At 37.1% G+C, this 22,575-nt stretch overlaps 2 protein-coding genes across 3 annotated transcripts; both read left to right on the top strand.

Moving 5' to 3' along the window:
* The first annotated feature begins 219 nt into the window (after positions 1-219).
* On the top strand, positions 220-16,715 carry LOC104444187 (kinesin-like protein KIN-7O). 2 transcript variants are annotated; one of them, XM_010057822.3, is made up of 32 exons: positions 220-431; positions 577-666; positions 887-1,005; positions 1,858-1,971; positions 2,058-2,139; positions 2,356-2,423; positions 2,527-2,601; positions 2,685-2,830; positions 2,922-3,024; positions 4,680-4,760; positions 4,931-4,999; positions 5,102-5,161; positions 5,232-5,393; positions 6,330-6,386; positions 7,712-7,939; positions 8,013-8,078; positions 8,164-8,307; positions 8,416-8,520; positions 9,369-9,518; positions 9,807-9,920; positions 10,006-10,092; positions 10,171-10,374; positions 10,458-10,628; positions 11,958-12,164; positions 12,291-12,380; positions 12,473-12,613; positions 14,040-14,137; positions 14,503-14,581; positions 14,680-14,841; positions 14,958-15,077; positions 15,165-15,236; positions 16,302-16,715. In XM_010057822.3, the coding sequence occupies exons 1-32, from the start codon at positions 308-310 to the stop codon at positions 16,536-16,538; spliced, it is 3,825 nt and encodes a 1,274-aa protein (XP_010056124.2). In that variant the 5' UTR covers positions 220-307; the 3' UTR covers positions 16,539-16,715. The 2 variants fall into 2 exon arrangements, with proteins under 2 accessions (XP_010056124.2, XP_039155610.1); XM_039299676.1 differs by having other exon boundaries at positions 577-1,005; positions 14,046-14,137.
* A 3,639-nt stretch (positions 16,716-20,354) lies between these two features.
* Positions 20,355-21,857, top strand: LOC104414395 (transcription factor ORG2). The gene is made up of 3 exons (XM_010025483.2): positions 20,355-20,608; positions 21,225-21,608; positions 21,734-21,857. The coding sequence occupies exons 1-3, from the start codon at positions 20,369-20,371 to the stop codon at positions 21,833-21,835; spliced, it is 726 nt and encodes a 241-aa protein (XP_010023785.2). The 5' UTR covers positions 20,355-20,368; the 3' UTR covers positions 21,836-21,857.
* Positions 21,858-22,575: the final 718 nt, after the last annotated feature.

Genomic DNA, 22,575 nt, shown 5'->3' with positions numbered 1-22,575 from the left:
TTACCAACCTCTTAATTTTCAGTAATCTCACTAGTAATTTGAGTATATATTTTCTTTCGATTGCCGTTAATCCTATTGAAGCAAGAAAAGGCTGGTCATCCCTTCTATTGGGCCCAAAACGAACCGGGGGCCCAATGGCACAGGCCTTTCGTCATTTCTTACGGAAATGCTAAAAGGCGGGAAAATTGAAGAAAAACCCCAAATCAAAAACTGCAGCAGTCTCCTTCCCCCTCATTCGCTACTGTTCACCGTCTTGCTCCGCCTTCCTCCTCCTCGATCGAGCTGCGAATCTGCGAAGCGGAGTTCCATGGAGAGAATTCACGTGAGCGTCAGGCCGAGGCCGCTCTCGCCGGACGACGCCGGGACCAGCCCCTGGAGGATCTCCGGCAACTCCATCTTCATGGCCAATCTCCCTTCCAAATTCGATTTCGGTATTCACTCTGTGTTCAAGCTCCTGTAATCTAGTGCGGAGGCTCTAAAAAGCTTGTTTGATGTTGTTCTCTCGTCGTTTTAGGTGGAATATTTGGAGAAGTTTCGTAAGTCAGCTTGTTTAACAATCTTCTCTCGTCATTTTAGATCGAATTTTTGGAGATGATAGTAAGACACGAGAAGTCTATGAATCCCGCACCAGAGACATTGTTGCCGCCGCTGTTCGCGGATTTAATGGCAAGCTTTCCTTTCCTTTGGGCCGTGCTATTGATTTTTATGTTGGCTTTCGGCACTTTTTGCTTGAATTGTTCGAAGAAGAATTTTTCCGTAGGAATTCTTTCCGCCAGCTCATGTCGCTTGGGCAAAGAAAGCGCATTTGTGTTTGCAGCTGCACATAGCTTAGAAAATTGAAGTCTGGATTGAAGCTCACGTTTTGTACTAAGTTGCTTTCTTTTAGGAACTGTTTTTGCTTATGGGCAAACTAACAGCGGGAAGACACATACCATGCGGGGATCAAAGGGAGAGCCAGGAGTTATCCCTCTTTCAGTTTATGATTTGTTCGATTCCATAAACAAGGTATGCATTTGCATGTCAATCTTTCATTTGAAATGATTAACGTCTCGGATCTTTACTTCTAGAAAAGTCTGATACATTACCAATAACCGGAGAAAACCATTTCACCAAACCGTTAGCTCCAATTATGCTGCTCAAAGTCCATATTTCTGAAACTTTATCCTCAACCTCCCGAGATAAATTTCTAGAAAACTCATGTAATTTGGAATGCTTGAACATCTCATGGATTCTCAACCATGAAATGCTGCCATGTCAACTTATGATACGATTTTGGATTTGCAAGTAATGTAAGTTGCGAGAGTGAAATTTGATTATACTGCATGTTATTATTCCTGCTATTGCCCTTCGATGAAAGCATAATTAGCGGAATATGGTTAGTGTTCTGTGTCAAGTTAAGCAAACATTCATTGAGTAATAGGCAGCCTGTTGACAGACTCACCGGTATTTCTGTTATCCTCTTCTTTTATTACACAAAAAAAAAAAAAAACTTAGGTTCAGCAGTTTCTTTCAGTACGCTGTTTAATTTATCTTTGATTCAAAGGTGATCTTGGTTTATGTCTCTTCATTTCTCTTCAATCATATAATCATGAGTTTGGCTCGCGGAACTCAATATTTGTAGATGCAGGATATTTCCTTTCGGTAAACTGTAGGCCACTTCTCTTTTTTTAAGCATATTAAAGCCTTATGCTGTTTACCTTTTCCAATCTTTGAATTACTTTCTTTCATGCATCCCTCTTTCTCTTCCAATAAATTGTGTTGAGTAAGTATTGAGAAAGAAAAGAAAGATAACATGCATTCTCTGTGAGGTTCTGTCTGATCTTTCTACATTGCACTTATGGTCCTCACAACACTCAGGAAGTGGGTCGCGAATTTTTGTTGCGAATGTCTTATATGGAGATCTATAATGAAGAAATAAATGACCTGTTAGCTCCTGAGCATCGGAAGTTGCAAATTCATGAAAACTTGGAGGTATGGATTTACTATGTACAAGAGATTTGTGTAATTTCTTTTATTAGGTTGTAAAGTTAATTTGGAAATCAACTTTGCAAGCTTAGCGGGGAATTTATGTTGCTGGTTTACGTGAAGAAATAGTTGCAGCTCCAGACCAAGTGCTTGATCTTATGGAATTTGGAGAAGGTAACTCTCATAGCATCATTACCTTTTGCTTTTGTGCTTCCGTCAATGCGTTTATAGATATATTATGTTGTTGTGATTCAGTTTATTGCCTTTGAAACTTTTTTCCTTGAAAAGGGAAATTATTGGTTTCCAAAGTGTGGATTTTATCAAAGCTTTATAAGGAAGGGTTCTAACCTCTTGGACATCCTGGGAACTGTTGCTTCTTTTACTATTCAGCTCATCGGCATATTGGAGAGACAAATATGAACGTGTACAGCAGCAGGTCTCACACCATATTTCGCATGGTAGATTCATAACCTTTCTTTTCCTTTTTCATGCTTTGCAAATTCTTCCTTAACCAGTTGTTTACGATATAATCTTCAAATTTCTCACTATTCCCACAAGCAGATTATTGAGAGTCGGGATAAAACTGAAGACGGTGATGGTGGCAGTTCTTGTGATGCTGTCCGTGTATCTGTTCTGGTATGAAGTTTTGATTCTTTTGTCAAATTTGTAAGCTTTCATCGATCTTTCCCCTTTTTACACCCATGATCTTTCTGTTTTAGAACTTAGTTGATCTTGCTGGTTCGGAACGTGCTGCAAAAACTGGGGCAGAGGGTGTCCGTCTCAAAGAGGGGTCGCACATCAATAAAAGTCTGATGACTCTGGGAACTGTGATTAAGAAGCTGAGTGAAGGTGTCGAAAGTCAGGGGTAGTGTATCTAACTGTTTTAGATAAAAAATTAGTCAGCAAGTACATATTATATATAGCTCATGGGTTCATATTTCTCACTTTCAATGCAGGGGGCATGTCCCATATCGTGACAGCAAACTTACGCGCATTTTGCAACCCGCTCTTGGTGGAAATTCAAACACGGCTATAATTTGCAATATCACATTGGCACAGGTTATTGTTAAGAAGTCATTTAGCTTAGCTCAGTACATGTAGTTATTTCAGAGTATGATGCTATAACAAAGTTTTGAAATTGGGTTTAAAGTTGATGGTTTTATTTCTCTTGTTGGCTTTTATAATGCCTTGAAGCCAATTTTTGGTATGACAGGGTCAAGTTAGCTGGCCTGAAGGCAATTGGGCCATGCCCTGTCCAGTTCGTGCATTGGCATGGTTTAGTCATAGCCTGGATTAAAACGTGTTTGAGCAGTGATCAGATTAATCATTTGGCTTTGTGTTTTGAGGGGGCTGGTAGCATCTGATGACTTGATTATGTGAATGCTATATATATATATATATATATAGATAAAAATCTCATTCTGCAGCTGAGATCGTTGTATCACAAGACTTGGTCTTCACAATGCATGTAGGCTGCCAGTTAGCTTTTCATTTAAATACAGGCAAAGAGTTTACATGTTTCGTTTTGACCTGATCAAGTGCTAGCTGGTTCAGTGGTTGGTTCATTGTTCTACCGCAAGTAACTTCAGTCATCATCACATGGAATGACAGGCCTTTAGTTGCCGAATGACGTAAATCTACTAATTTTATAGCTTGAAAGATAGGTCATGCATTGAAATTGGTTTGATTGGGCTATTTTCTATCCCATAAAATATGAATGGATTAGAGGAAGTGGTAGCTTTTAGGTAATTTTACATGGAATTCCAGGTGTTCTAAGGTTAAAGCTGGCCATGCTATTTGTCCTGTTCTGTTAAAAAACGTTACAAAAAGCTGTTGTTAAGGACCTCTAGTTGGTGAGTCTGTATTATCTTTACTGCCGAGTGCCCCTATCTTGCATCTTTTGAGGCAACATATAATTGCAATCATGCATGTTGGGATTGTTTTGATTGACATCATTAAGGAGATCTAGTTTTATCCATAGCATCCATAGAATATTAATATTTCTGGTCTTGTGCATTTATCATGGAGACACATGTCGATAAAACTCATGATCCATCAAACTTATTCACTTCCCTTAATTTGTTTTTTCCGGAGTCATAGCCATCGCTTAATGTTTTTCCGCCATAAACATCTACTTCATTTGGTCTTTGCAATTTGTTTGACCTGACTAAGAAATCATTCTTTTGCTTGTATTATAGGATATATAACAACCGAGGGGAAATACATTGGATGTTTTTACTGTTCCGTGTGATGCAATTACTTTTGAGCCTCCTATATGCAAATAAATTGTTGAAACCGTGTAACTCATGCAGTGAAATGCATGAGTTTTTTTTTATTTTTTTGTTTTGAACTCCCTCAAGTTTCCTGCATTGGGACCTTTCTGCAGCCTTTCATGCAGAAGTACCTATTACTTAGGACAGAAGTTTTCATCGCATGCATAGTTACCGTGTAAGCTTATCAAGGGTATGCATTGGATCACTTAGACCACTACCATTTAATGACAACCTTTGTCAAATTCTATTTCCATATTTTAAAATTATATTTATTGATGCATAAGGTGATATTTTTGTATGTGGTAACTAAATGAACTCTTACATGAACACAAGTCTAATTTCTTAACAATCCTTGCTGCACATAAAATTGGCTGACATTGCTTCTGATCATATGCAACTTGCATGTATCTGTCCTGTTTCATAGCAATTTCTTTATTTCAGATTCATGCAGATGAAACAAAAAGCAGTCTCCAATTTGCAAGTAGAGCCCTGCGTATTACCAACTGTGCCCATGTGAACGAGGTCTTGATCCTAAGCCATTGGCTTCCTTTGCACTTGTAGCTTTTCTTTTCCCTTCATTTACATTTTTCCTTTGATGTGCTATATGGTATTTTCTCTGTCCAAACTTCTCCAGGGAAGAACCAAAAGAATGACCTTTGTTGCTTATTTTTTCAAACTTTTCTGTGAGGCAGATTTTGACAGATGCTGCTCTGCTAAAGCGGCAGAAGAAGGAAATTGAGGAGCTTCGAGCCAAATTGCAGGTTACTTATTTGTCATAACTAAGATGGAGAAGAATATCATATGCACTTATTTGCAATGATGACTTTGGAAATCCATCTTCTGATACTACTGATTTTCTTCAGGGTTCACATTCTGAGCATTTAGGAGAGGAGATCTTGAACTTGCGGAATACACTACTGCAGGTTTAGTGTTGCTACTTGTGTTGTATTATATGTCATCGAAAATCGGAAATTGCTCAAACTTCTTTAATAGATCGAACTGGAGAGGGAGCGAATTGCTCTGGAGTTGGAGGAGGAAAAGAAAGCCCAAGCTGAACGTGAGAGAAGGTTACAAGAGCAAGCAAAGAAAATCGAAAACTTGAGCTCCATCGTGTTGTACTCAAACAGGGAAGAGATTCGAGATAATGTGAAAAAGGTATTGTAGAGGTGGCCTATTGGTATATTGCAAGTCCTTTTAATTCTTCCAGTCTTATGATTTATTTTGGTAGCTAACTGGTACTTTTAATCTTTGGTAGTTGTATTTTAGCTACTCAATGAAAACTCTTAATAATTTGTACAAATTGGTACCCATAATTGATTGGGCATGTTTTGCAAAATAATTGTCTATGCACATTATGAAGGTTCATAGCTATGTATCGAAAGCACAAGCCATGCCATGGCTGTGTTTTTTCTGCTGCTCTGTGTGAAGCAACATGCTAATCATACATAGTGCGGTTCTTTTTCAAATAACCAAAAGAACTTTCTGGTGAAAGTACAGATACAAATGCATACTTTAATGGCTTGTCCTCATATAGTTGGGCACTGTTGTACTTGGCTGGTTATATGTGATACGAAGTCTCGAAAGTGATTTACGGCTTCATTTTAAGGATGTTTTGTAGGTCTACCTTTTCTTGCTGGCTTTGCTGATAATAGTTTCTGCTTTAATCTTTCTATCATTATGAGAGTGAAGCTGGTTTCTCGAGCTGGTGCTCCAAACATGAATAGCGCAATACTAGTGTGAAGACCACTTGTCATTGAAAGATAGACTAGCAGAATAAAATGGTCACTGTGTATGATTTATGATATTGTTGTGAATGTACAAATACCTGGCCTTTTAATATAGATCCCAACTCTCATCTGGCTTATTTTAGACAGTTGAGCTAGACACTTTAAGATAGTTATCCACCACTCACGTATCACTTGGTTGTAGACCTCCTAAATTTAACATGCTTTGAGCTTGTCTTTGCCAGGAGACAAAGTGGAGTACCCCCAGGAAAACAATAATAGCTCATGGCAACTTAAATATTCTTGTTGCAGATTATTAACACTGGTTATCTCGCTTTGAATGAGATTTTCCTTGTTGTGTAAGCAGGGTAGGAGGCGGGATACATGGTGTCCCAGTAATCTTTTGCGGGAGACATCTACGGAGGTATTATGTTGTGTACTGACAAGCCAGTCCAATTTTCAATCAGTTATTGTACATTTTTATTGCATATTCTGCACTGCACCTAGCCAAAAGATAGAGCATGACTGCATAGGAGGGAGACAGAGACTTGGAGTGACATGATACAGAAAACACTGTGAATTGCAACCCGAAGAAAATTCATACATAATCTTCTTTACGTCAACTGTATGCAGCATATCCCTAACAATATTCAAGATTATTAAAGGAAAATTTAGTTTTTGACAAGCAGCTTAGATAAACTGCATTTTATGTCTTAAACTAGGAAGACCTCTTGACTGGTCTTTGAATTTTAACAAGCAGTTAAGAGCCTGGGCCCTAGCTATAGCAAATATCAAATACGAATTAGCAACTCAAAAAGCACTTTGAAAGGTTTCTTGACCACGTGCTAGCACAATACCACCGTGATGAGAGACTCTTTTCTTGCACATGGAGTCATCTTGAAAAAATTCAGGAATCTGGCCAAATGCTCAAACCTGGTGGCTTTGATATAGATTGTGTTGAAAGGCAATTAGCTATACTACCATAATGTTTACCGAACATGACGTTCATGGTTGTAGTTCTACTTTGAAGGCAAAGAAAGGATAAGCAGGTTGTGTCATGTATGTGCAAGATCGAGAGACTTGCGCTTTCGGAGCAGCTGGACCAAAATTCAAATCAACAACTAAGTCATATTAGATAGTAAAAGATTTGCGTCAGTTGCTGAACCAAATTATCTGAGATCTCACTATTTAACTGGCAAATGGCAATGACATCAACGGAGACAATGTATTGTTGGAATATGGTGATCTTAAAAAGACGAATGGTCTGTAAATAAAAAACTTTGGCCTTAAAGTAAGTATACAGCAACTAAGCAGAGTTGGCTGCCTTAATCCATGCCAGTTCACCTTGTTTAACATCACAATATTCATCTAATTTTATTAAGAAAAGTGATTTCCTAGCTCATGCCTAGTAGATTTGGTGCAAACAGTAACAACTTTGCCAACTCAAGTACTTTTGCAATATCTTTCCTTCCTTGTCTCCCCTTTTCTTTTTCTGTTTTTTACTGTGGTGATGGGGTTGGAATTATCTGGAATAAAAAGGTGGTATTGAAGTGGAAACGACTCGTGAGGTATGAAAATGATGAGTAGCCAATTACAGTCACATATAATTGTCAGATTTGTGTCTTTTACTGCTCTCTTTTACATCTTCCTCTTCTGATTATATTGTTGCTGTATGATTCTATCTCAAATCAAGTATAATTGCCCTGACATCTCCTTGCTTTACTGAAAGTTATTTTCCTTCAATATTAGGCTTACTCCCTACCTGACTTGACGGATTCTCCTTTCAAACCTGGAAGAGCTAAGCGGGATAATGGTCCACTTCTTTCTTTTGATAAGTTACTTCAAGATACTGAAACTCACAGAAACATTTTTAGCAATCGAAAGAAAGTGGAAGACTCTAATCTTCCTCATCCACGAGCTCTGCAGCACGTGACTAGTAGGAGGAAAGCGGCAGTCAAAAATAAAAGTGCACCTGTGGTTTGTGAAAAGCCTTTCAGTTCATAATGTATGTTCTTTTGAATTTCAACATCTAAAGCTCGTGATGTGGCAGGTCATCAATGAATCTGTAGATATCCATGCAGAGTATGAGGATCTGTGGATGGAATCTGAAGCTCAGGTAATTATTTGCATCTGCTTCTTTCCCTATAGTTTTGTTGCTTTTTTGTTTGTCACGTTTTCCTTTCCTCTCTGGTATTCTACAGAGAATTGCCAATGCTATTCAAGTTGATTGTTTAACAAGAATGCTGACTGAAGCCGAACTGGTTTCTTATGTAAAACAAGAAAATAATGTTACATGTCCTGGAGAGCCGGAGGCTCATCTTGTGATTGAGCAACTCCAAGATCAGGTATCCTTCTCTTTTCCCTGTACATTTCTCTTTCTCAAATTTTTTATGCAGTCCAATCATGGTCAATTTTCTGCCACATTCATTTATTTTGTCATCTCTACATTCTAGATTAAGGTTTTGGAGATTAAGAAAACTTTGAGCCAGCAGAATTTGGATAATTATGTTGAGATGGCAGCAGAAAACAAATTATCTGTTGAGAAGAAGTTTGAGGAGGTATTTATCACTTGTTCCTTTTTTATGCCTAAACTTAAATGCCTATGTATGAGTGGAAGCAATTCTCTAGTGATGTATTTAGCTCGAAACAATCTTTAAGAGAAAGGAGAGGAAAATAGAAGTACTGTTATCTGGAGAAGTTTTGTGAAAATCAAAATGGAAAATGGAAAAGGAAAGAATGTTATGCTCTTTCATAAATGTGCAATTATCATATGAGCTATGCATTGTGGGTAAACTAAGGAAGGGGAAGAAATAATCAGAAGGTATCACGATATATGGGTCCTTAGATAATCTCTAAGCATAAGTAATGGAAGGACATAGTGCCCCTTCCTAGGGATGTGCATCAAGTATGCTCTCAGCCTTTAGTGTCGTCATCTCTAATGTCCAAGTCCATTTTTTTATGGTAGGTTTCTGTATATGCTGCATGCGTCGAGCTTACTTTATGTGCTCATGTACATATCGATGATTTGTTGCACAACCAAAACTCTCATGAGAATGAGTGTGCTTGTAGGTCTTGCATAGTGACTGTGCCTCATTCTGCCAAGGAAGTTCTGTAGCTTTTATAACTTCGTAGCATGTTTCAACTTCTATAACTTCTACTACATGCTTCTATCTTATTTTCTGTTGGATTGGATGTCATTTTTATAGCTTCATGAAGAACTTCTCAGTGCAATAAGGAGGCAAGAAATGCTCAAGAAAGACATGCTTACAATGCATCTTTGGTGTCAAATAATGCATGTTGTTGCTGCTTTTCTATCTCTGTGATCTAGGGATATTTGCATTGCTTTTGCTGCGCCAATGTTCTCAAAACAAAAACTGGAACTTAACAAATTTTGTCTCTTCTTCAGGAGGGCAACTTTGATTCTTTGGTCGAGCTTTCAATGGAGGTTCAAGATATAATGATGGAAGTCCAAAGTTTGCAAAATTATGTAGATGGTGCCTTTTTGCTAGTCGATGAAGTTTTCCAGAGTTTTTCGAGTGTGTCAAGCACCCTTCTTGTGAGTACTTGTTGCATTTTACCATCCCAGAAGAAAGATTTTCTGATATCTAAGTCACTCACCTATAAATATTGGTGCGCATTCAACCCCATAATCTGAATAGTGGCAGATTACTCTCCTGAACTTTTAGATCTCCTGGCACCTGGAGTAGGCTCACTCTTCTGAACTTTTAGATCTCCTGGCATCTGGATTAGGCATTCTATTAATATATCCTATCTGATTTAACTGAAAATTAAAGCCCTTTTGTGCTACAGTGGCCGGTATATATAAGTGTTGGGTTGAATGCAGGATATTAAGACCCTTTCAAGTCAGACATCTCAGCAACAGAAATTAGTTACCATTCACCATGGGAGGTTGCATGATTTCATCAAGGAGAAAGTTCATAAATTTGAGAGTGAGAAGGTGCTGTACTTCTTCACTAGGAAAATATGGTAGTCACTATCTGGTTAATCTAAATTATTTTCTGTGCAACTGAATATAAATGCAGATTCTTTTGCAAGATTTCTCTGATGGTCTCCAGAGGCAAATACAAGAATTGAAAACTGATGCTGAAAGTTCTGAAAGGGCCTTAGTGGTAAGTTTGGACTCTTAGTGTAATGCTTCGGCTTTGGTACATTGCTAAACATTATCTTAGACGTCGGTCTTTACATAGGAACTCAGGGAGCAAACTGAATTGGAAAAGATGGAACTTTTATCCCAAATACAGAATCTTCAAAAGGAAATTTCATGCTTATCCTCATCCACCTTGGCGAAAGAAAGGGAGAGTATGAGGAAAGATCTGGATAAAACAAAGTTGAAGTTGAAAGAGACTGAATTCAAGCTGAGGAATGCTGTCCAAGAAAAGACTAAGCTTGAGGTGTCATGCGAATTAAATTTTGCCATCGTTTGTTTTACTTTCGTGCAAATAACAAGATCACTCATGAACTCCTGCATCATCAGGGTGAAAAAGCATCTGCTGAGCGAGAGATAAAAGTATTGCATGGTCAGAAGTCTCTTTTAGAAAGGGATATCAATAAACGGGAGTCACTTGCTGGGAGACGGCGTGATTCAATTGCAATTGATTCGAAAAGGTCTAAGGGCCCTGTTGTTCATATTGACCAGACAATGCAGGTGCTAATCATCAAAATTGTCACTTCACTTTTGCATTCTGCATACTTGCAAGCTGGCTAATGGATGGTTATGGATTTACCTTCTGTTCTCCTAGTCTGTCAAAACTCACAAGTCAATGGTCCTGCTTTTTTATTTTTTTTGGTGGGGGTTATGAGATGAAAAAAACGACACAAATAAATATTTTTCTTTATATAGAATGAAATCCAATTTTTATTACCAATTGTCTTCGACTTTGTAACCTGTTTGATTGATAGTTCTCTGCTTGCCACCATATACTTGTTGGACTGAGTTTTTGTTGGCTGAATCATCCTATGAAAGAGCTAGTTGTACTTCTTGATTGTTTGTTAATGTTAGGGACTATTGTTTCCTCTCTTTATTGGACAGGCACATAAATTATTTTGGTCTTCATTTGTTAACTGGTCAAGGCTTCCCAATGTGTTGATGCTGTGTGCGAAATTCTTCTTTAGTTTTTTGATGAGTTTCAATGTACTCTGACCCTTTGTCTGCTTGTGATTACCTTGACTGGATGTTCATCGACACCTTTTTGGTTTAGATCCTGTCACGAGGCTGATTAGAGAACCTGCAGCAAGTAGCAAGAGAGAAAGAAGGAAGAGAGAAGGAATAGAGAGGAGGAGAAGAAGGAGAACGTAAAGGAAACAAAGAGGGGGCTGTAGATTTCTGTGTAACAGAAGCCCTACACCCGTTGTGTTTATATTAAATATAAATTATATATGACCATAATACCCTTATGTAAGTAAAAAAGAAATAGAACTCTGAAAATAAAAAAATAACTCAATTAAAGTAAATTAACAGATCCGAAACATCACTGGTAGGTTTGTGTGTACGGTAATTCACATGATGCTGTTTGATAACCAGGTTAAACATGGCAACTCTACATGGATGGGGATACATTTGTCGAGATGTTAATATTTCTAACCAAATGCCAAAGAATTATGGAGCTTGTTATGCATCTCTGGCTGATTATATTCTTGAGTGAACTTACTTTATAATACGGATTTTTATATTTTCCCTTTATTTTATATCTTATATTGCATTTGTATGTTTCTGGTGGTCAAAGGTCTGGAGCTTATTCCTCAATTGCACTTTTTCTTACACCCTAACTTCGTACAGTGCAACTTTATAAAGTGTATTAAAAATTTATTAAATGGAATCTTGTGAAGGCGTTTCCTAATACTGTTCAATGTTCCCGTTTAAGGAGTTCATTTTTGGCATCTTGAGCTTCGAAGTCATCTCATTGTACGTTGTAGGAGAAGCTTCGAACCAATGGCTTTTGTTAATTTGTTCCTCCCTCCTGATTGTATTTTTTAGGAAGAGTACAGAAGGTTGGAAGTTCTTGCATTTGAGATGGAAGCAACTATTGCCTCCTTAGAAGAGGAATTGGCAGCTGCATGTAAGGAAAAGGATGAAGTAATGTCTAAATGCGAGAGTTTGGCCTTGGAATTGGAAGTTCAATCTCAAAACATGAGCAATTCGAGTTCAGAATTAACAGGGTTGCAGGAAGAAATTTTGAAGCTTGTAAGCTTTGACAGCTCTTAGTTTTGACTCCAAAATTCTCTGACTTCTGTTTATGGTGAAATGAAGTGAATTTCTGAGCTCCACTTTATCTATCTAATATGGAGTCTTGTTCTGTCCCTTTCCCAGAGTGGAAAATTGGAAGAATCTCAATCTTATCAGCAAAAGCTGGAAGCATCACTCACTCAGTTGGTAAATGAAAAGGAGGAATTGGCTATGGTAGGAAAATAAAGTTGAGTCCTAAGCAAAGTGTGTCCAATTAAGGTGTTTCTTGAGGTCGGCTTCATTGCTTGGTACATTGGCATTTGCAGCAACTAACAGATTCCCTGCTAGAAATGGAGGAGGAGAAGGCTATATGGTCTGCTAAAGAGCAAGCTAGCATTAAAGCCTTAGAAGAAAACACTAAGTTGTCTAATGCTGAGATTACATCATTATCCACAGAACTGTCCGAGGTAACATATAATAACTATTTTTATTATGGAAGTGTTAATTTTGCATGGATCTCCTTGGAATTTCTGGTTCAAAACATCTTGGGTAGCTGTAACTTCTATGACTTTTTGTAAATTTCAAATCAAGAATGCTTTCACTCCATCGATATGGTTTGGTTGTACATTGAGCCGGCTAAGCCCTTGAGAAGGGGCATTTACATTTTTATACTCATGTGCGTAACATCGGCTTATCCAAGTCAGATAATAGAGCAGGAAGTTTAATTTTAGTTTTGACAACATTTAATATCTCCGTGATCTATTCTTTTTGCTAAAATTACTATTGAGAAAAGTGCAAGACTAGTAAGTCAATTATCTACATCAAGACGATCACTATAGTTTACTTTGTTTGATAGTGTAATAGTCATATGAGTTGGTGCAGGAGCTGAATATTTTCCTTTTATCTTTTGGGCTGGCACTGGTCCTTAAACACTCACGAACAAACTATCTTTAGAATTCTCTAATTCTGTTTCTTAAAGTGTCAACTTAAATTTAGATTGCTTTCAAATTATGTCCTCTTTTTTTTTTTTTTGCCCCTCTTATTTTTGTCATGCATTTGCTGTTCACTCCACCTATGTTGAACAGTACCTCACTATAGATCAAGAACATGCACGTTAAATGGTGCTCCCACAAGGGATTGCAATTAGTGTGATGCTTAAGTTTGGGAAAAACACATTCAACAATCGCATGAAAATTTAGCGAGGAGCTATTTATTATCTCTCAAAGAAAAACCTACAAACCTTTTCTTCAATTGTTATACATGGAACTGAATTATCATCCTGGCTGGAATGGCAAAAACTGTTTTGGTTAGAGGTCTTTGATCTTCTGGGTTTGTGAAATTACTTTTTTACTATTTAATCTGTAGATGTATATATTTTATTGCAATAGTTATATTTTGTTAAGTTTCTAAATTGACAAGTTGAAAAACCTGGACAATACATATTGACAATTAGGTAAAACGGAAATTCCTTAAAATCAATAAAATTAATAGAAATAGTCTGAGAAAAACTGGTGACCTGTCAACTAATAATCAAATAATTAAACAACTGAGGATAACTGATGAGGGCTGATGCTTTCAAACTGCAGTTTTTGAGAGGTTTACTAATATAGGGTAAATTTCTTAGTGACTCCTGGAACGAATTCCGTTGACATTGAAAGAGGGGAAATAAATGCAAACTTCATTTGTCGATTGTAGAAGGGATCGATTTTCATTTAACTATCTTTCCCTTTGGAGGAAACTTCTTTTCTGCATGAAATTGGTAAAAGCTAATTCGGTCATGCATATTACATGTGTCACTTTCTTTATGTGTATGTTATGGATGTTTAGAATTAATTGGATTATATGTGATGGAGAACTCCATCTTATTTCGATCCCTCTTATCTGGAATGTAAGGTGAAGAATGAACTTGAATCCTCTAAGGAGCAATGCAAGGTCCTTAGAGAGCAATTAAAACTTAATGAGGAAGAGAAAGAACTGGAGAGAGAAGACAGGTTTGTCTCAACCATTGCTCTTATAGTTGAGATCCATGGGAGTACTTTTCAATCTTGTCATGTGCTGCTCTGAGTACTATTACTTTAAATGTTATCCTATTCTGCTTTGGCTCGAAAAAGTGGGTAAAAAGATTGTAATTAACTGCACTCTTTGGATATTATTATTATTTTCTTTTCAAATTTTTCCCCTGCTAATGGGGAATGATGGCATTTTATAGATTGTTAATTTTTAGATCAATGAAGTTCCTGCTTCATTATGAGCTTATGTGGTTAGGTGGCCAGTAGGAGGGTTAGCTTCCAGTGAATCAAGCCTCCTTCATCCGTTTCACCAATGTTAATGTTTCAGTTATTCAACTTATTTGCAGTATGCAGAAGACTTTAGAGATTGAACAACTGAAACATGCCCTCGAATTGTCTGATGTGGAGAACAAACATTCCCAAATTGTAAGCACTTATCTTTTCTGCCAATTTACGGATGGAAGTGTAAAAAGTTGAGCAGTTCGGTCGATGGTTTTCAGGCTAATTGATTCATTTCCCTGCAGAAGATGAAGTCAGAACTTGAGACCATATATTTGGAGTGTAATGATGCTTACCAGAGAGCAAATAAGCTACAGAAGGAGCTGGACATTCTTAAGAAAGAAAAGGAAGATCTTATCAAACATAGAGAGTTAGAAACTGGAACAGATCTGGCAAGTAATCTGCAGGTTAGATTGTTCAGAAAGAATATCCTTTTAAGATTTCCTTGCTCAGTAAGACCAAATTATGCTGTAAGTTTTCACTGCTGGTGGCATTCTCTTGACTGTAATTGTTTTTCTGTCAGAATCTCAAGAGCGAAGTTCATAACATAACAAATGAACGGGATAGGTTAAAGACTCAACTAGAGGAGCAGCAAAGGCACATGGCTAAACTTGAATCCCTGAAAATAAGTCAAAATGACAAGGTAGTTTGATGAAAGTGCTTGAGCATAATTAGCATTTAATTGGCATGAAAAGTATCAGAAGTTACAGGGTGAGGTGTTTTCTTTCAGATATCTGAGGACCAAGTTCAAGCAGACATACTGTCTGACAGGATTTCCACTATGGAAATAAAGCTGCACACTGTAAGTTTGCCCACTGGGGATGTCCATCCTTTTCTCTATAAAAGATTTTTGCTGATAGACTTGGTATTCTCATAAGTAGTAGATCTTGGGATTAGATGTTTAATAGTTATATTATGTAGCATGTGCGAAATTCAACTTCTATATGTCTACAACACAATACAATATGTTACTGGGGGTTGTTGAGGTCTGAGATTACTGGAACATGCTCTGCATTAGCCTTGTTCTATTCGAGTATGTCAGGTTAATTTTATCACATTATAATGTACAGTGTGAAATTGGTAGAAGCACAACTTTCACATGGAGGAACATATTATGTGGTTCAATCGGCCTTAACAGCTTTGTTTGTTATATCAGTAGTCTCTTTTGTCTATTTAGTCTTGCTACTATCCAGACTTTGTGTCTTATTATTCAGCAGAACTATTATTCGTTCCCTCCTTTTTAGATGGTGTACATACTTTTCCTTCAGGTGCATTGGGGGTCAAATTTGTGTATAATTTCAACATTGGCACTTGCATAATGTATTTTAATCAGAAAGCTAAAATCCCTGAAATCTTTCGACCATCCACTCTGATTAGGAGTTGCAGCATCCTCATTGAGATGGAAAAGCTGTTTTCAACATAATTGTATTGTTTCTTGGTTAACACTTTGAGCTCTACAATGGAGTTGGCAATTGGGGCTTAGGTAGATGTGGAGAAACTACCTCTGCTAAAATTTTGGATGACCCTTCTAGCGTCTTACGTTTTGAGGCATTAGAGTTGCTTGATTTTGACGCCGTCTTTTGGCAGAAACAATCACCTAATCTTGGTGGAAATGACTTATGCTCTGGCTTGGTAATGAATGGATTTTGTTTTTAGTACTGTGCTTCTGCTAAGTTGTGAGGTGATAGGGTCTCAGGGTTTTATGTATTTCTGATCAGAATCCAGACCATTTTAGCCTACAACGCTAAAAAAAGATGTTAGGGACAATGATAGAAAGAGTTGTCTGCTTCCTGTTTGGTTCCTCTTGCCAAAAGCTTTGACTTTACAAGTATCATAATTAATATATTGTCACCTGATTCACAAACAGCAAGAAGTCAACAATGGCAAGGAAAAAGCGAAGTTGAGGATGAGACTACGGTGGACACAGGCAAAGTTGGACGCCATGAGATATCGATGCACCGAAGCACTAAATGAACAAGACCTGATGAATAGAAAGTACGAGGAGGCTTCAGGAAAGCTCAAGGATCGTTTGGCATCATACGGCACTGAGGTCCTCAACCTCAAGAAACAGCTCGCTGCTGCCAAGGGACATGTTCAGCCATGACTAAGAGTCCGGAAAGTTCAGATGCCCAATTGTACAGAGAAATTCTTCTTGCCTGTACGTGTAAATACTAGCTGTACATTTTTAAGTTCTGAAATAATTTGTCAGGAATGGTGGAAATGCAACGCCCCTCTTAATCGGATAGATATTACGTCACTCAAATCGTGGTTGGTTAATTGACATAAGAGTCAATAATTTCAGAGCACTGGCTATAGCATGCATCAAACCACGTGGATAAGCTACTAAAAAATGGTAGAAGTTATTGGAAAAAATGGTAATTTACAAGCTTTCAAAAGAAGGTCAATACCCGACCAAAATAAAAATAAAAATAAAGATCAATAAACTATTCAACTCGAAAAAAGTTATATAATTTACTAATAGTTAACCAGCTGATTTTTTTTCCTATTCCACTAACGGTTATTCAGTGTCACTAACACTTAAGAGTATATTTAGCGATCTCTATTTATTTTACTAATAATTAATTTTTTCATATATATTTTTTAACTTTTTATTCAATGTTGTATTTTGATTCTTTTTTATCTTAAATATTTCAAATTTTCACAATATATAAACGTTGATGCATGGATTCAGATATGATATTTGTATAGTTTTTAACTATTCGGATAAATATTTTAGATTTGGGCAAAAAATTAAAAAATAAGTTAGTTTTTACTTTTTTTTTATGATCTTACCAAACAATCTTGGCAGTGGAGGATGATGACCGTTTAGAATAGTCTGCTGCCTTTGCCAAGTCTCAGTCAACGGAGGAAGAGCGGATTTAAGCGAAAAGAAATCTCTGCGTTCCAAAACGAATTTTCTTCATAGCCGATCATGGATGACGTGGTGGACAGTGCTAGTTCCATTTGCGGAAAATTCTTGTGAATTAATGGAAAAAAATTATCAAAAAATCCTAAATCTATTACAATTATGTAAATTTACTCTTATTTTTTTTTTATCAATTTAATGCTAAAATTTTTGCATTAATCCCGAATTGAGTCAGTTTTCTCGACTGTCTGATGGGCAATAGACAACTTTTTAATAATTTTTATTTTTTTAAATTTTTTAATATTTAATATTTTATAATTTTTCTTTGTCTCTTTCTTTCTCTTTTTTTGTTTCCTCCTGCCGGCCAAAGGAAAAAGGAGGAGGAAAAAAGGAAATCAAAAAAGGAAAAAGAAAAACAATAGGAATTAATAAAAATTTAAGAATAAAAAAATTATTAAAAAATTGTCAATATCAACATGCATTGGACGGCTAACATCCATATTAGCGTAAAAATTTTAGGATTCAATTGACAAAAAAAATTCATGAATTTTTTGGTGATATTCTTGAATTTATGTTCCCCTTTCAGTCTCGGTAATGAATTCTCCTATGTACCTGTGGCATGCGCGCAAATTCGCGTGCTGAAATAACATTGGAACGAACTGGGTGCATTCATTGCTTTGAGTGCTCGGTGAAGTCAAGGCCGAGCGTCACGCAGAGGCGTTCTTCAACCGTGTCACTGGCAAAGGAGGACTCTCGTCCTGTGGGAGAGAGGGTGGCGGCTCTCCAACACGACCGGCGGACTTCTGGCGTTCCGAATGGTGTCAAATCGGACCGGGAGGATCAAGAGAGATATCCATCATTTCCAGAAGCTAGGCCAAGTATGTAGAAGACGGGAAGGACGACCGTGCTCGGTGTGAAAAGAGAGGGGGAATCCAAGAAGTCGGGTTGAATTTATCATTACTTAATAGACAAGCCCTCCTCAGCCATTATCCTCTTCAGGAAGTTGGGGACCTAACCCATGCCAATTTGCCGATTGGGTCAAGTTCTCTTGTCCCAAAGAGCACCATGTAAATGTCGACACCGGAAGCTGTCGGGAGAACATTTCCTAGACAAGACTGAAGATGCACTAACCTAAGAATAGGCACCTCAGGAGAAAAGTTTCTGCCGGGTCCTGACGAGAAACTCCTCCGGTATTTACTGCATCGTTGGGTATTATATTAATATCTGCTCGTCCATATTGCAAGCGAGCACGAGGAGATCGCGCGCTTTCACGTGGCGTGCCTCTTCGTGCACGGGGATTTCTGTCGCGACCTCGTTGTTTGCTTGTGCTCTGGTGTGCATGGCATACGCAATCCACGAGCCGCTATTTTCGCCGCCCGTTTCTCACCAAAAGAACCCTAAAGACAAGAGGAAGAAAAAAGGTTAAAGATTAATGAGGCTATCGCCAACGCGGTTGGACATCTAATCTGGCATTAAACAAACGGCCGTCCCCTTAGTTAAGTATTCTCGAGAAAGTGATACAAAATACTTGTAAATGAAATGCCTTTCGCCAAGTTGGAAATATAAAATCAGACCAATGATCATTACTAATACTGTCTATATATATATATCAAATATTCTCTTTTGGGTTGACAAATGATTTAGAAAACACTTTTTAAAACAAACACTCAGAAAAATAAGGATAGATTTCATTTTATCCTTGGAACCATCGACAATATTTGTGTCGTGTCATTAAGATAGTTCCGAATAGCAAAAGGAAAGTCTACGTCAGATATCTCATTGAAAAGTAATTGAAGCGTATACTTGAAGATGATATATATGATATTCCGATCGATTACAAATGACCCACTAGTAAAGACAAAAAACCATTAAGCTCAATCAAGCCAGAAAATAAGACTGAAACTTCCAATAAGTTGGGGAGGGTTATTGAGGGGAAAATAATAACACAAGTGTTAAAACCTTAGTATAATACTTATTTGAGTGTCATACTGTTTTTTCGATTACTCAAATGTCACATCGGAATAAATCAATCATTTAAGTGCCATATCTAATAAATCATCTTATATGGATTTTTTTATATTAATTTTCCATATGACGTTGATTTTTTAATGTTATTTAATCTTTTTAGATTCTTTTTTGAATTTTTTGTGTTTTTGTTTTTCTTTTCCTTGCCCCCCTTCTTTTATGGCCGGCAAGGGTCACTTGAGAGAGAGAAAAAGAAAATAAAAGTCAAAATAAAAAATAAAAAATAATTAAATATTAAAAGTATTAAAAATTTATTCACATTAGTACCAACAAAGTTAAATAGGACAATTGGCATCCACGTCGAATTTTTCGGTGAGGTAAATAGCTAATAGTACTCAAGTGATTGATTTTTCAAATTTGTGACATTCAAATGAGCGAAAAAAAGAATTATAACATTTAAATGTACACCATACAAAAGTAATGACACTTGTGTTATTCGTAAGAAAGAGAATTTACCATAAAAAGGGGATGAAAGGTGACTCCAACGAGCTTAACATATGTTTTTGTTTGGTTCTTATGACGTGACTAAAAAAATAAATCAAGAAAAAAAAAGAAAAAAGAACTGCTGCTCTCATCTCTCTATATGTGAAATTAGGATAATGAAGGAGTAAGCTGGTGGATGGACAGCTGCTGCAATAAGTGAGCGCAAGAGGCTTAGCCGCCCAACCCCACAAGTCGTGCACACAAGTTGAGACACACCTATGCACGCTGCAGAAAGTTGAGATAAGAGAGATCCATAATTAAATTGCAGTCCAAAGAGATCAATGCCATTAATCTTTAGCTGAGGTCCTCAAAAGAAGTTTATGTGTAAGCAATTGATGATCTCACCTTGAGTCATCTTTTCCCAACATATTATGCCATTATTATATAGCTGGCATTTTTAATGGAGGTTTATATATAAGCAAGTCATGATCACCCAACTTCTTATGGAACTGAAAATATCAGAAAACTCAGGAAAGAAGAAAATAGTCATACAAATGTTATCTTGTTCTCCTAGTAATTGGCCCTTCGAGGATTCAACAAGCCATGAACAAGAGAACTACATGCGCAGAGATGCCCACCCTTTCTCTTCACCACCTCCTCTCCATTTTGCCTTCTTGTCATCACCATCTCCTCATGCTGAGGTAGTACTTGATCATCTCAATATCCCAGCTGCAGCGACGAACGGCGAAGCCACGATGGTCAAGAAGCTGAACCACAATGCCTGTGAGCGCGACCGGCGGAAGAAAATCAACAGTTTGTACTCTGCACTCCGTTCGCTGCTTCCATCCGCTGATCAAACGGTAATCCTTAAGTCCTTCATCTACAAGGAAGTTATTAGAGCTAGTCTTCTATTACCTTTCCCCGGGTAAACTGTGTCAATTTAGGAAAAGTGATGGAGAGAATACTAAAGAGTAGCAGCTAGTAGACAATGTTGTTGATCACACACGAACCCTAGTTTTTGCATTATTCTCTAAATCTTAATGTATAACTTGATGTTCAACACTTTTTATTTGTAGCTGCTTCAAGTCACTACATACTCAGTTATCTTTTAGTATTGGGTCCGGAGAAATTGACAAAGTTAGATCTTGTCCTTTTCCCTATAGGAAAAGTTGAGTATTCAGTGTCTCGAGTGCTGAAATACGTACCAGAACTGCAACAGCAAGTGCAGATATGAACCCTAGTTTTTGCTAGCGGACAATATTGTTGATCACATATGAATCCTAGTTTTTGCTAGCAGACAATATTGTTGATCACATATGAACCCCAGTTTTTGCTTTATTCTCTAAATCCTTAATGTATAACTTGATGTTCTACACTTTTTATTTGTAGCTGCTTCAAGTCACTACATACTCAGTTATCTTTCAGTATTGGGTCCGGAGAAATTAACAGAGTTAGATCTTGTCCTTTTCCCTGTAGGAAAAGTTGAGCATTCCAGCGACAGTGTCTCAAGTGCTGAAATACATACCAGAACTGCAACAGCAAGTGCAGATACTCGCTCGAGAGAGGGAAGAACTTCTATCAAGAATTAATGCCACCCAAGGAATAGATGACTGCACTCACCAAGAAATCAGCAAAGGAAAAGGTGCGCTTTCCAATCCGATGCCATCTATTTCGACAAATTGTTTAAGTGAGAGCGAGGTTGCAATCCAAATATGCACAACAAAGGTCATGACTCAGAATACTGTCGACTTCTCTGAGATCTTGCTTAACCTGGATCATCATGGCTTTCCTCTGATAAACGCTTCCACATTCGAGTCATTTGGAGGAACAAGAACAACCTTCTACAATCTACACGTTCAGGTACTTCAGTAAGTTTATTATTAGTTTCTTTAGTCGTAACTGGACTTGCAAATTTAATTTCTTGACATGGTATATAGATATATCAATGGCATGTTGTTTGAATGATGATCATTTGTAATGTGAAGGTTGAGAGAAGTCGGGGGATGGAGTGTGAGGCTTTGAAGGAGAAACTGTTGGCGTTATATGATCAGAAGGGAAGGGAAGTAAAATTCCTGATACAACATTAGAATCAGATCATAATGTAATATAGTAATTGTCCCTCCATTAGTATTTAAATTGATCAATGTAGCCTTTCGACTAGGTATTCTGATTATGTATGTGTAAATATCCTGTATATAATTTGAGAATGTCTTTGCACAATTCTTTTTTCAAATATGTAAGTTTTTAAACAAATAATTGTATAAAGGCTGTTGACGGAATGTCTTTTTAGGCAATACAATTTGAGAATGTCTTTGCACAATTCTTTTTTTGAATATGTAAGTTTTTAAACAAATAACTGTTTAAAGGCTGTTGACGGAATATCTTTTTAGGCAGTGTATTGCTTAAACGAAGTCAACTCCTTTTTCAGTTTAAGTAATTTGAAGCTATAATTCTAGAACCATGATGATGATGATGATGAGTTTTACCAAAAAAAGAAAAAAAAACCACTAATTGCATAGATAAAATAAACGTTTTTTTCTTAATCTATCTAATAACGCAAAGTCTTGACATCTACATTTCCTTTACGCATTGAAATAGGTTATATATAAATTGATAATTTACATGGTCAACTTTTGGTTATACATGATAAGGGCCATTGAGCAACTCTCAGTTATGAGAATATATTGGGTACTTACAAAGTAATCTTCATGATGTTTCCGAAGGAAAAAGTACAAAAAAAGTTTTAAATCTATTACATTTGTACTAATTTAGTCATAAACTTTTGAATTGGACCAATTTAGTCTTAAAGCTTTTCATATTGATATCA

The sequence above is a fragment of the Eucalyptus grandis genome, chromosome 1, assembly GCF_016545825.1.
Source record: "Eucalyptus grandis isolate ANBG69807.140 chromosome 1, ASM1654582v1, whole genome shotgun sequence".
NCBI classification, from domain to species: domain Eukaryota; kingdom Viridiplantae; phylum Streptophyta; class Magnoliopsida; order Myrtales; family Myrtaceae; genus Eucalyptus; species Eucalyptus grandis.
Note: the sequence above shows the minus strand (reverse complement) of the source record. Positions and strands in the feature narration are given on the sequence as shown.